This window comes from Cottoperca gobio, chromosome 14 (assembly GCF_900634415.1).
Source record: "Cottoperca gobio chromosome 14, fCotGob3.1, whole genome shotgun sequence".
Lineage (NCBI taxonomy): Eukaryota > Metazoa > Chordata > Actinopteri > Perciformes > Bovichtidae > Cottoperca > Cottoperca gobio.
In genome coordinates, this window is record NC_041368.1 from 4,874,967 (window position 1) to 4,889,678 (window position 14,712).

Below are 14,712 nucleotides of genomic sequence, written 5' to 3' on the forward strand. Positions count from 1 at the left end.
TGAGAGAAAATGGGAAAGAGAAATAAAAGAGAAGAAGACAAAGAGAAAAGGGAACTTGATTTGGAGTGCCAGAGGTGATAATAAGCATGTTTGACCATTTCCTGGGAGACAGCCTATTTATCAGGTTGATTTAGAGTCAAAGGTGTAGGCAATTCAAGTGATCGTGTGTCTGGATCATCTGGCATGTGCAGGGAACAACAGAACCTGGCATAATAAATGAGAAAGAAATAAGGTGGGAAGCTCTTATTGTGGACAGGATCTCTTCAGCACACAGGACTTGATTATTAGAAAAAGAATTCCAGGTTTTCTTTATGAATTTATAGGAACCCCAGATGGCATGAATCAAAGAGTGAGTCATCAGGTCTAAACCTTGTGCTTTAAATGAGTTCATATTTGATCACAGAAGATCTTTAAACACACTTACTTCTCCTTGACGATACCAGTCAATTTGATCTCTTAGGACTTCTTAAGCTGGCCTCTTCATTGTAAAGTATTAGATCAAAAGCTGTTAAAACTGCCTTCAGCTATTACACTCCGAGCACTGACTTCTTTTAGAATGAGACTTAAACCTTTTCTTTCCCCCCACTAGACTCAGTTGTATCTCTATATGGGGTGGATGCATGGTTGTGCGTTTGTATGGTGTGTGGTTTTATAGCGGAAACCAGTTGACCACTAGGTGCCATTCTGTTAACATCTGCACAACAAGTTAGAATACTAAATACTATGTCTGTATTTCTCTTGTCTTTAGACTTTTAAATCGGCCCTGACTTATTTACATCACTGCTCAAAACCCAATTAAACAGTCAAAGAGACTGTCAAGTAGTCCCTGCACTGCATCTACTGCTCGTTTCACACTGTCACTATGCACACACTGGAGCCTCGGCAAAGAGTACGATCCCATGATAATGAGCTAATTATAGGTACAACATTCCTACTTCCAGATCTAAATGCTTTTCTCTAATAGGAAACATTTCAAATTATTGAGAGGCAGAGAGAGAAAGAGACGGATAATTGATGCAAGCAATTACAAGTCCTGTGTCGGAGCAAATTGGCCAGCATATCTGGACATGTAGGGGGACTGCGACCTCATTTACATCAGAGTGTCAGGAAATAATTGGAGAATGTACTGAGGAGGTGGGATTACATAAGCAGTTCACTTGGACAGGGAGATTCAGTCCAGACAAGAAGCTTATGGAAAAGACTATACACCGAAGTCAAGGACAAAACATTATGTGCAGTCTCGGTATGCTCCAGCAAATTTAATCATAATAGTGATCTTTACAACAACAAATATACTTTATGACATTAAGCCGCTTCCAAAAGCTGTAATTTGAGCATTTGAAATGGTTTCACCACATGCACACAGGATTCTGAATAGGCTGTCGTGTTTTCAGCGGAAAGCCAGTAATAACTGACTTCAGTTTAACTAGCCATAAGAGAGACTTTAGCTGTGTTTGGGCTGAAACCGCTTCAAAAGCACGGGAAGACGATGTGCTTGACTTTTAACAATATCACTTCCAGATGTTTCATTACAAAACAACTTTCCAAGACCTCACCGCAAGAAACCCTTCTCGTGTGAGAGGAGCCAGGACACACGAGTATGGATTTCAGGAACCCACAATTTTCACATTTTCATTTCAGTTGGAAAAACCAGAATGCAAAACCGTCTGGAATAACACCAATCAAGTGGTAGTATTATATATATATATACATATATATATATATATATATATATATATAAAGGTGTTGTCCAACAGCATCGACCGTAGTGCATGCGTTTCAATTTGACAGGTAGTATTTACTCAGTAGAACAGCTAGATGAGAATATAACAGGAGGTTTTGGCTGACGATAAAAATGGCCAGTGAAATATAGGGGTGCATTCATTATAGTCTGTCTCCTGTGCCTCTCATCAGGCTGGCTAACACTGACTGGCGGGCTTTGACCCAGTACTCCGGAGCTTCTCTCTAATGCACCCGCCTCTCATCAAGAGCCTTGGGTGGAAAAAAAGGAGTAACATGCTGTTTACTCGCAATCCCGGGCCCGTAATTGCCAATTTATTTGATAGGCAGCCGGGTAATGATGGCATTTCACCCCTTGCCGCAGAGACTAAACAGGAGTGATTCATCCCAAGCTCCCTGCCCTCCCTGATCCAGCAGACTCCCTCTGCTCAGGACTGCTGCCTGCCTGAATGCCTGCCACCCAGACTGAAGGGGTGGGGTGTGGTGGGGGATGGCTGCCATGTCGGCTTCAAACGAACCCAAAAGGGAACCGGCGCTTCAGAGCAAATGCGGCTAAGCCTGCCAATTTAGCTGGGGTTTGGGGTTGCAGCAAACACAGCCGAGCTGATGTGCCATTTGTAGGCCTTAATGAGCTGGCAGGACGGAGTGAGGAGGGAAGGCGAGCGAGAGAGAGGAGGCTGCCAGGCCTGACCTCCTCTGGCCTCCATCACTCTGCCAGCCAGTGCCAGGTCGGCAAACTCTGTTCATCTGCTTCATCGGAGCGTGGTCGCTCCGTGAGGGGAAGGGAGTGCTAGAGCAAATACCATTAGCAAACTGTTGGGTCTAATGAACAGTTCGGGTCAAAGCTCGCTCCAGTCTCACACCGCTCCCTGGTACTAACGACTGACTTTGATGCTTTCTCTTTGTGTTTGCACTGTGAGGGAGCATCTCTGTGCAGCTGAACCACATGAGCAGTCCAGCTGCATTGTGCAGTGTTACAATCACAAAACAAGCACGTTGACCTCCATAGCAGAGAAAATGCTACAGGTCTCATAAATCGCCTTCATCACTAAACTATTTTACAGTAAATCAATATTTTCTATAGTAATGGAAATAAACAAAACCCAAAGAATCTCAGTACCAAACTAACCTAAACTTTTATTTTCTACTGCATTTAGTTTGTCCTCCTTTCAGTCTTGGGAACAGAGGTCTGCTCCAAAAGCTACGACTTGCACCTCTTGCGACGTGTGAAGTGGGTTTTTACAGCATGGCTGGAGGGGACTTGTTCAGAAACCAGTGGGGACCAGGGATGAAGCCTCACACAGTAGAACCATCTAAGGTGACATGGGGGTCTAAAAGTCTGTCTTCATGCTTTCAGCCGCTCTTCCGAAGACATGCTCCGTCTCCTGTGGGTTGTCTTGACCGGGCGCAGCAGCAGGAACCAGGGCTGCTGTTCCTTCTATCCTCCAAAGTGAACTGAGTGGCTGAAATGCCAGCTCAGGTGGAAGTGATTATAAAGAGGGCGATAGATGCTTCCTGAGAACAAGTTGGCAGTGGGGAAAGTACAGAGTTTCTGCTTTGAGGAAACCTAAAATTCCCAAAACGGAATTATTGATATCATTTGAAATTTAGGACAATTTTCCAATAACATTACTCAGAGAAAACACATCGGCTGGTGCTGTAAATTATATTAATTTCAGGGACCGATTTACACACTATATTTAAACCGAAATAAGATGAAGCAACAGTGATCGTGTGAGCAATAGGGGCAGGCCATAACATGATGTAAATGTTTAAACATGTTTCATTAGTGAGTGATGAGTCAAAGTGAAAGTCATCAAAGCAATGTAATCTAAATGAAGGGAACTGGTTGGCCAGTGAGGCTGAATCTGATTATACTGTGTGGAATTTCAAACGGTGATTAAAGAAATGACACGGTGCACAGGCCTCTTGAACAAATATTAAAATACATGCAAACAGATTGATTCTTGCGTGTCCCTTTAAAATAACAACAACTAATATCAATCACAATTTAACAACCGAATGCAAACCTCTTATCAAAATCCTTGCCTTAAGGTATTCAATAGAATTGTGATATTGAGCCATAACATGCATTATTTTACAATGTTTTGTAAACACTAAACAGAATATCAGAGAGATAATTTGACCATGGGAATTAAATTTAGATAAAAACCGAAACTCTACAATTATTCATTAAGCAAGAACCATTACTTATAATTATACTGTATTTTATAATGCGCTTTTGCATAACAGCCATGTTGCAGTATTAAGTAATTAGAGATCATGAGACAACAGATGACACATTGAAGGCTTTTATCATTATGTATGTCACAGTAAAGCATCCATCCATAGGTTGAATGTCAAACCTCCTTTGTTTAAGCAACATTTGTCTTGGTATACTGCTGCACCACAGTGCAGTCAGACAGAAATCAGCAAGTATCATTTCAATTTCTGTTGTCAACATCACATTACTTATTTCATTTCATGCCCAGTCAAGCATCGTAAAGCTACACGCAGGATCCGTTTTGCTTCAGTTGTTCGACCATGTCTTTCTCAAAGCCTCTCAACTGACAGCTTTAATTATGGCCAGATATCTGATTGCTTCACTGTAGATTCTCCACGCAAATCAAAGCGGAGGGCTGGGTGTCTGGCAGCAAGGTCCCTCGAGCCTGCTCGCTTTACATCTTGGAATATGTCACAGGGCACGGGGACACATAGCCCCGCTCTTTCTTCTGTCAGTTAATGCTTGCCTTCAGCTCCTCCACAAGGAACGAGGACCTGGGTAAGTAGTGTCTTTTTTTGTATCAGTCATAAAGAGGGAGAGTGTGTGTGTGTGTGTGTGTGTGTGTGTGTGTGTGTGTGTGTGTGTGTGTGTGTGTGTGTGTACAGGATGCAAATAGTGCTCTTCACCTGAATTACTCCAAAAGTGCACTTAAGACATTTGAGATTTACCACAAAGTGCTCTGCTGAGGCTGAATTTTATTGTTTCAACACCAAAAGAAATCCTGACAAAATGTATTGTATCACATTCATAACTTACCTTTTGTCTGTGACATTACAGTAGGTGCAAGGCCACATACACATAATGACTCTTGAGTTAGGAAACTGGAGTAGAATTTATAACATCGCTGAAAGAACATACCAACTTAATACTTTAGCTGTGTAGTACTACCACTTACTGTTACATGTAATGAGTAAGTAGGTCGTTTGACGTGAAGTTGCATGTATACAAGTGTCTAACAAGTCAAAGGTGGTGCCACAAGCAATTCAGCCAATGAATAATTCATGCTGATTAATTGCTTACGAGATAAACATGAAAGAAAATGTTTACTTTCTTTATTTCCTTATGTAAATTATACTTCTACCACAACTAACTACCTCTCTAACCTTCTCCTGTCACTCATGTCCAGAAGTTAATTGGTTGTAACTATAATGAGTCAGTTGTGAAACGAGTCACTTGTTCATTGAAGGAGCTGCAACAACCCACATGTCTTTCTGATATTTTACAGGCTTATAAGGGTAAACTTTGAGTTTCTAATCTTTATTAGTGCTTTTTTCTACGAGTTGGTCCCCGTTTTGTTCTTCTGTGCACGTGTACGAGAACATAAGTGTGCAAGCATGTGACGCGATATAAGATAGGGCTGGATCAATTTGAAAAAATTACTTGTTGCGATTACTTTGACTGATACTGCAATATGATTTGTGATATTAGGGGGAATAATAATGTTTCTATGATAATTCTCATTTTCATTGAAAACATATGAACACGTGTGTGTGATTTCTGCAGGGATCTGCACCAATCAAGGTGTGTAGGCCGGGACGTCTTTGCAGAACCACAATATTAATACGGATACCAAATACTGTTATTTTGAGACTTTTTGACATTTTGTGATATTATGTCTTCTGTGAATCAAAACTTGCAGCAGGAGATATTGTGAGATAATATTTAGTAAGACTTGAGTTTCCAATTTTGTTCTTTGTTTCTTTTTTGTCTCGCTTGGTAAACTAAATACAATATTTCAAACTGGTAATGACCTCGTATTTTTGAATTGATTTTTAAGAAGATGACTCCCTATGAAGAGAAGTTGATAGAGGCCGTGTGACAGAACGTCAAACTAGCAGTGATGCAGGGATGTTGTATGTTAATGTACTCACATCTGTCAGTCTGTCTCTGGAGCTGCTCCTGATGGAAGGCTTGGACCCTCTGCTCACGCTCTCGCTGTCGCTGTCCTTACAGTTGTTCTGCCCTGGCTTCAGCTGCCAAACAACACACAAGGATACCCAAGGGTTAACAACATGAAGCAAAACTGTTAACACTGCAGTTTAGAGCTTTACATGGATAACGCTGGCTATGGAAGGCGTCCCACAGAAATCGGCTCATGAATATGTGAGAACTGGCAGGAGACGCGGCGCTGTCTCTGTAAATCTGTCATGTTTCTGAGCCTATTCAGCAGCCATCACTGTGCTTGCCAATGATAGACGCCATCTGATCTTGCAGTATGAAACTCCTCTCTGCCCACGGAATAGAGAACAGGGACAAAGACCCCTCCAGAACCTTCAAATGGAGCCACTATCCTTTCCAAGCAGACACCACATGCCGAGGCAGCAGGAGCTCAGGAAGTGTCATCCTCTAGACACTCTGTTCGAGATGCTGCAAAATTACAGGAATAAAGAGAAGGACGTGCCAATCTGCGATCATCTGAGGCCCTTCAAAATCTGTAGAACAATAAAAGACTCTTGGGAGTGCGGCGCTGAGTGGAAGGAGGTGGGGTCTGTTCTTCCTTGCCAAGTCTGCGATTTATGTCCTCTGAAGCTCCCATGCTGCTCCTTCCAGACCAGACAAACACTGCAGGTTTCATTTCAAAGCACATAAAAAGATGGCTTTATGGGACAGTGTAGTGAACGGCTGCTCTGCCAACTAATAGGAAAAGCAGAGCGTGGCTCTGCACACACAAAGGACGGGCTAGAAGATGATGCACTCTCCTTTCCCCTCCCTCTCCTGCTCTGGAGGGAAGGGACAGAGCTACAGTGTATGTTTTTTTTACCTCTTCTTCAGTATTCTCTTTTCAGGTATCAGCCATCATTTAGTGCAATGAAAGGCCACAAGGTGTGGGAATACCATAAGAACCCTTGAGTTGAGCGGGTAATTAAAATGAAAATGTTCCCTTTTCTGTAGCCATTAGCGGTGTGAAAGGAATCCTATTCCTTGGGAGAATTGCATGATGGGTGGAAGGCGGGTGGATTCGCCAGAGTGCTGAATGTGATAAGAGAGTTTGAGCACAGGGAATGCCCGATGTGCCTGTTTGACTCCGGGTGTGCATGTGTTTGAATATGTGTGTGTACATGTGTGCATCAACGTGTGTCTATGTGGCCACACAGTGCTCAGACAAGAGCACGCAAGGATCAGATGTGGCACATGCACAGGCACATGCACAGACACATGCACAGACACATGCACAGACACATGCACACCAATGCCCTGCGCTGTGATAGCACTAATTACCTCCAACACGTTTAATTCTCACAAAAACCAGGGGCACATTTCCTCTCTTTTTCTTGTAAATGCCAGTTTGTCTGAGGGGAGTTTACATAGTTTTAGAGAGAAAAGGGGAATAATATCTCATCCACCCTGGCCCCGTGAACTGATCCTTGAAGAGAGAGTGAGGGATGCTGTTTACTCCCTGTACTGTGGCTCCTTCATCAAAACATGTTGACCTATAATATTTATTAACCAGCTCATGTCCCTGCTGACAACACCGGGCAGCGCACGTCAGCATACTCATGCATTTATGAATGTGCACACAGACAAAAAAACAAAACACAGACCTTACTGAAAGCTGCTGCTGAATTCTGCTTCACATATGTACACAAACCAAACTCATATATGGTAAGCTTATGAAGATTATAATCAGGCGAGTGTGGGAGAGACATAGAGATTTGTCTTTTATTAATCAATGTGGTATCAAACTGACTCTGCAGTAGTGAAAGCATATAATCACATTGTCTGTATCCTGGCTTATCAGTGGGAAAGAACTCCATGAAATCAGAAATCTAACACAAATTTAAATCTGCGTAATGTCTGAAGAACATGTCTAATAAAGACATTCCAATAAAGAGCGGCTCATCTTTCAGGGCTATTACATAGCTCTGGACCTGATTACACAGCTATTTGAAAACGTATCCCTCAGCTTGTTCCCTTTAATTTCCCCTTGAGCTCCCTTAAATTACTTTGGAGAATTGAGTTTTTTTTTTCCTTTTCTTCATCCGCTCTCCCCTTTCTGAGCTTCACATGATGGATTCATTTCTTTTTATGGTGTGATTAATGGATGTCTTAAACAAATGGAGGGAATGCCGGTGGTCAGTGCCATCAGAAAGTAAAGTTGAAATTTAACGACCTGCTGTCTGATGATAAATCGAAATGAGAAGCCCGTGTGTGTATGTGTGTGTATGTGTGTGTGTGTGTGTAGGGGGTGGGGGTGGGGGTGGGGGTGCATCTCTGTGACCTCTGCTTGCGACTCAGATCTGAACACTCCAACTTGTTACTGCATGAAAGTCATTCTACATATTTTTATAGCCTTTAAAACTTAGCTTCAGTTTCAAATATGCAATAAAACCCAGTGCACTAGAGATCTAAGGCAGGGAGATGAGACGTGTGTGTGTGTGTGTGTGTGTGTGTGTGTGTGTGTGTGTGTGTGTGTGTGTGTGTGTGTGTGTGTGTGTGTGTGTGTGTGTGTGTGTGTGTGTGTGTGTGTGTGTGTGTGTGTGGAGATGCCCCAGTAGCATAGAGACATTAATTAAGACGCAGGTCGAGGCATACGGCTGCATTTATTTAATGACCTTACTGTATCTGCGCGGCCTGGGTAAGAACTGGCCCTGCAGGAAGATAACAGACAGATGGTTTTAATATTCCAGAGGCTAATTTCACAACAATTAAAAGCACAGCGAGACATTAGGATCTAATGAAACATTTAAACTACTAGTAAGTGCATCTGCCATTAATTTCCACACAGTGAGGTCTTGTTCTCCTGCAATCTGTTCCGTGTTAGGGGATAAAGTTTTTTTCCCTGTCTCTCTTACCAGTCTGAATTCACTGAAGTAGAGAATCAACAACTGTTTTCAATCAGCAGTCAGCGTGAGGCTTTGGAAGAGAGCAGCCGAAACCTCAGCAGGAAACAGTTCACCCCGCAAGTATGAGAAATCATTTACATTTCTTATAAATCATTCTTTAAAAAATGAAAAGTAAATGCTTGTTCTTAAAATACTAGCAACTATTTAAACTGTTACTGCCATACTTTATGTGAACATCCCCAAACAATTATAATGCGTCAGTAAAGTCTGAGTGTCAAGTGCTACTCATAATTAAGTGTTATATTGGAGACAATATTTTTCACTTGATAGCTGCAAGTCAAAGTGTTCCCCACTGTTACTATTTTGTCATAAGTCAGTCCATTAGATTTTCCAGAAAATATGACATTCTGAATTCAGAGATATGCTTTGAATATAAACTCTAGATTGTGAGACATGGCTCAAGACAACACTAGACAAACCATTGACACATTTCTCTAATTTGTAAAAGAAAAAGAAAAAAACAGAACATTTTAAATTGAATAAAATGTGTTTTAGTTGAGGCCAGATTAAGGGTGTGAATTTGAAAAAGGTCGGTATTGCCTCAATATTAATGCTGTGTTCGAAAATCCCATCAAACGCATCACAAATTGTTGCTGATGTAGCACAAGTCCGGGAATTTCTCGCGTACGCAAAATCCACATGCGATGCAGTTGGAACGCACCACAATTTAAATTTGATGTGATACTTAGTATAACTAGTAAGTTAGTACGCGATTGCGAACAGAGCCTAACATAGGTAATATAAAGCAACCATATCACATGGAAGAAAACATGCCGATAGCCAGAGAAAGCTCACCATATTCAAGCAGATAATATAGGAGCAAATGAGCTGTCAAAGGTGGATCTGGATATGGATCTCCAATTATGCGTCAGAAGATTTAATTTCTTGACTAGCCTTGACCAAAGCTGGGTTCTTCTCACAGAACCTACTGTATATTCACCGATACATTCTCCTTTAAATAGTATTGAATTTCAATTAGTCCTAACACAGACGAGGAATAGCAGGAGGACCTTGCTTTTCATCATGTCTATTGAAGGTCTGGCTTACAGATATCCTCACAGCAGCGTTATTGGAGTTGCAAAATGAAATACAAAAGGTGCTATTGAATGTCATGTATGCTTCACAAGTGTCCACCAGAGCGCAAGGTGCCCATCTTTATAACACAACAAATGTCATTAAAAAAACTAAATCAATATGGAATGTTTTCATTTCAGTATTTCTGTTCGTGGCAGCAGAGGAGTAATAGTGTTATGCGGGCACTAAAACATGATTCACACTACACACTCACAGATCAGAGTGCAGAGAAATTATGAAACATCTCTTTTAAATGGTTTCCCCTGAAAAGCTAAAACAGCTATTACAACATTGTCTTGAACATGTGGAGTCAATTATTTTCTCACTTACAGAAAAGTGCTCACCGTTGCCATAGTGGAATTTTACAAGTGTATTGACCTATTCTCAAGGGCTGCACTACAGACGCGATGCAATCAAGCACAAAAGTAGGCCTGCTAACATTTCTAACCACAAAGGCCTTTTTAAACAGAGCCATACACAACCCGCCTGCCCCAGCAACTCCACGCCCAACCCCCATCCCTCATCCCACAGAAAGAAGAAAGAAAAAACAAGAGGAAGAGAGAACTAGGCTCAGTTTTCTGTACTGGCCTCAGTGGGATAGCCATCAGCTCCTGGTTTCCCTTAGTTACGCACAACAGCAGCTGAGGAGCTCGGCAGTAATAAAACCTGGAACAATTTAACGGCTTTTATTGTTCTTCTGCGGCTTTCAGAACAGCAAACCTGTCCTCTCAGGATCTGGCAGAGAGAATCCCACTAGAGCAGCAATGAAAGAGGATCTCATTTACCTAAAAGCGCTTATAAATTTTTAATTTGCTTTAACAAGTAAATTAACAAGTCCCTCATTTGGGAAGTTTTATGGCTGCTTGCCACTGAGGGAGGACAATGAAAGTTTTATAGATAATCCACTACCTAGGCTGTGTTGCTGATAATAAATTGTCTATTTCCTGCGGCACTGTCGAATCCCCTTGGTTTCCACTGACTACACTTTGAATATCTCCTTTATGCTGCCTTCAGAGGTCTATATACCAGGGCTATTAAAGTGCTTGGGAGCTTCACGACTCAGCAGTTAAAATGAACAACTTGAAGAATTCCCGTTGACTTTATACATGCGCTCTCGTATAGCCTTAGGAGACACCGTTTGCAAACATTAGACCACATTAAACATTGCTAATTACATCCATACCAGCCTCTACATCACATCAACCTCACAGTGAGCCCATAGAGTAAAAGCACCTTGGGCTGGCGACAGCAGCAGTTGCAAAATGCTGGGCCTGTTAAACTTGCAGCCGGCTTCATCTGACGAGACGGTTATGTAAAAAGAGTGGCTGAGGGTTTTGTCAGGGCCTGTGCGGGGGCGACAACAGGCCCTACGTCATCTTTCTGACAGTGGCTGGGTGGGCGAGCCCACCAGCGTGGCCTGGCTCTGACCCTGTGCTTAGATCTGAAGCCCAGCTGCTTTAACTGCCACAGACATGAGCCCCGCATGGCCCTCTCGTCACCCATAACCCCCTCTGCCACCCTCGCTCACAGCCTGTCACTGAGCATCAGCGCTTGGCTTCCATTGCCCCAGATTTGTTTACAGTTAGCTCTGTGTGGCATAGAAGTCACGAGCATACAGTGTGAAAATAACCCATAATGCCTCCTTTTATCTCTGTAGTTGAAGCATGGACTTTCATCACTGTGACTAAATGACACAATAAAAATACTTGGGATGTTTATCCCAAAGCCTACTGTTTGCCTGTGGATAACATGTCACTTGCAGTCAGCCAGTGCAGCAGATTTTATTAGTTCCTTGGTATGTAACCATAGAGAAGCTCCATTTCCTTTCAATCCTCTAGCATCATTGAGCGGCAGCGATCTCTAGCAACCTTGTCAGACATCATTTTTCTAGCAGGGGAGAGATCAGTGGGGCCGAATGCACTTACTTCGACCAATCTCAGGCCACAGAGGAGGCTTTCCTCACCTCTGTGCTGGAATGTGAAGCCAAAGCAAAGATATGGAGCCACTGAGGACTAGTCACAGCAGCCGCAGGGTGAGAGCATCCTGAGAGGAGGAGGAGTGGGAAATGGAGGCTCCAGGGGGAGGGGGGAGGAGGAGGGTAAACGTGGCTGAGAGCACTGTCTTGATCTCATCAGTCATCCTAAGGACTCCATTTCCTCCACCGCAGGCTGGAGGCTACTAGAGCTTGTGGCTGCATTTATATATTGCCATAAATCTCTGATCTATGACGACATTACAGACAAATCAATATGCTTTTAACATCCATCCTCTGCTCCGCGTCGCAATCACCCTTCTCCCTTCTCACAAATGGTCATATAATGCTGTAGTCTGGTGGATTGAGTTATGGGGACAATTCCCAGATTTAATAATGAACTGAGCAGGTGGAGAAAAATTGTGTGGTGTTGGGGGGGAGGTGAGAATATAAGAGCAGCGGGAGACCTCTACTCTCTCAGATCATATCTGAACATCTTGTTATAGTAGCCCCGTGTGGCAATAAAATAACCTTCCGGCCCACTTTACGCACCTCCAATTTCCAGCGCTCTAACATTCCCCATGTACGGCAGACAAGCAGGCCAAGAGGAAACTATTACTAGATACCTTCCCAGAATGCTTTGGGAGACGGAGGGAGGAGGGTGCTGGGGACTGGAGGGAGGTCAAAAAGATCCCTCTAGTTGCCCGGTTGAGCGCTCATCACCACATAACTACTCATCAAAGAAATTTGCGTGCAATTAATTACATGATTCCCCAGCACTTCAATCTGTGCTACTGAGTCGTTACTTCAATATTGGCTTTCAGGGACCCATCCAACTAAAGCCACAGTCAGTGTGCCAAATCACAGCTCCACGGGCTGGGCAGACTCAATAAAGAGAGGCATGGAAAAAAAGACAGCAGAGAAAGAGCCCTCTCCTATCGGCTTGCAGGGGCTATCGTTTCTCTTTTTTATTGCCATTTATTTTCCTCCAGGAATTCACTGCCAGTATATTGGCAGGCCTTCCAGTAGATGGAGGCAATGAAATTTAGCGCAGACACTTAACACTGGGTCAAGCCTTGTGTGTGGCTCATGTGTGGTGGTAATATGATAGACAAACACTTCTAGTTTAGGGAAAGTGGGCTTTTTTTATGCTACAGGAATATCAGCAGAATGATCGGTATGACACACGTGGCTGCAGAAAAATGAAAAAAAGCATAACCGGAGCATTTTAGAAGGAGGGAGGAGATAAATACATTTGTAACATGGCAGAGCACTGTAGCCCTGCTGTGGCTATTTAAGAGATACAACCTAAATAGGTCAAAGCTGTGCTAAACCCTGAGGGGGGGAAGAACTACTGGCTTAAAAGTGATACATAAAGCTAGAAAACCTATAAACTTATTGAGATTAATTAAAATACATTAAACTCAAATCCTTAAGAGAAAAGGCCACTCGATAAACATGTCATTTATATTCATTTACATCTACGCTGGAACAACACACAAGAACAACTGTGATGGCATGTTACGCACATTAGTGCAAATTGTAGCAAATCCGACACCGGCTGCACTAACTGACTAATGTAAGTATGTTCATATTAAAAGGTCACGTGAGCTTTTTGTTCATTCTGAAAATCATCCTATACCCCTATGCTCATACCTACAAGGCGTCTGTGATCAACTGATGCATATCTGCAGTGAACACTCATCCAATTACAGTTTTTAATAACCCGGCGGACGTTAAAGTGAATGCCAAGAGGTCAGAAGGTGATCTCTGGTCAGCAGGTGGATATTGCCATTTAGCAAACAGGCGGCCTGCCTATCACTCACTGTGCTATGGCTTGCGTGCTGGTGTAAACCAACAAGAATGATAGTGTCTCACCTTACCTGCATTTGGCTCCATCTGCACTGCTATTCGGGGGATTAGAGGGGGCTGTAAAATCTGATGGCGGGATATACATTTCCAATTTGGCTGACCCGTGGTGTTCGCGCAGGGCCGCCGCTGTTATCGCTAATCCCTGCTGTAAACGTACTCATTTAGCCACCTTCCTGCAGTATGCTCCCACCATATTAATAGCAGCCTGAGTTTGCCTGCTTCGTGACGAGTATGCTCGAAAACATCTGCTCTGTCTGCTGTAACAGACTGGTAATGGGACACAGCAAAAAGCCAAGGGCAAAAAAGAATACAGCCAAACAACATGATTGTAATTGAAATAATCAGGACTTCAGAGACAGGAAGTAACTCACATGTAATACAACAACATAGTCTACTTTTTTGATGCAAGATGGTACATAACGCCATAATCATGACAGAATATTGACCATTAACATTATAGTGGAACCACATTGTCGGTGTACTTGACTCCCTTTCATCTGGCCATAAAGATGCAGCTGCCCATAATGGGCTGGTAGGCAGCAGACAGGCTGGAGATCTCACAGAGAGCACATTCTGCAATGTTTCAATGCTGCATTCACGTGCTGTTGATAATATAACATTATACGAGTCGGGCACATATACAAGATCCAAATACAACTGGGAATAGGGGAAATATTCTATGACAACGAACCAATCATTTGGCAATAGACAACTTTTTAACTCCCACCCCCCATGTATTACCAAGTGGTATTACTGTTGGTAATAGTAACCGGATCGCTTTCCGTTTTCCTCAGAGCCTACACTTCTAGTGGTGAATTTAGCGACTTATTCAGACCATCAGAGGAAAGGCAGAAATCTATTAATTTTCTTAAAATCAACATTTACTATTGCTACAGAGTCTGTTTTGGCCACGTGCAATAATTATA

General features: G+C 42.7%; 1 protein-coding gene across 9 annotated transcripts in view; it reads right to left on the reverse strand.

Annotated features, from left to right (window-relative positions):
• Window positions 1-14,712, reverse strand: part of auts2a (activator of transcription and developmental regulator AUTS2 a) — a 290,775-nt gene that overhangs the window by 156,987 nt on the left and 119,076 nt on the right. For all 9 annotated transcript variants that reach the window (XM_029447937.1, XM_029447938.1, XM_029447942.1 and 6 more), the window contains exon 4: window positions 5,896-5,997. In XM_029447937.1, coding sequence (XP_029303797.1) covers window positions 5,896-5,997 — 102 coding nt within the window. The remainder of the gene's footprint in view (window positions 1-5,895; window positions 5,998-14,712) is intronic.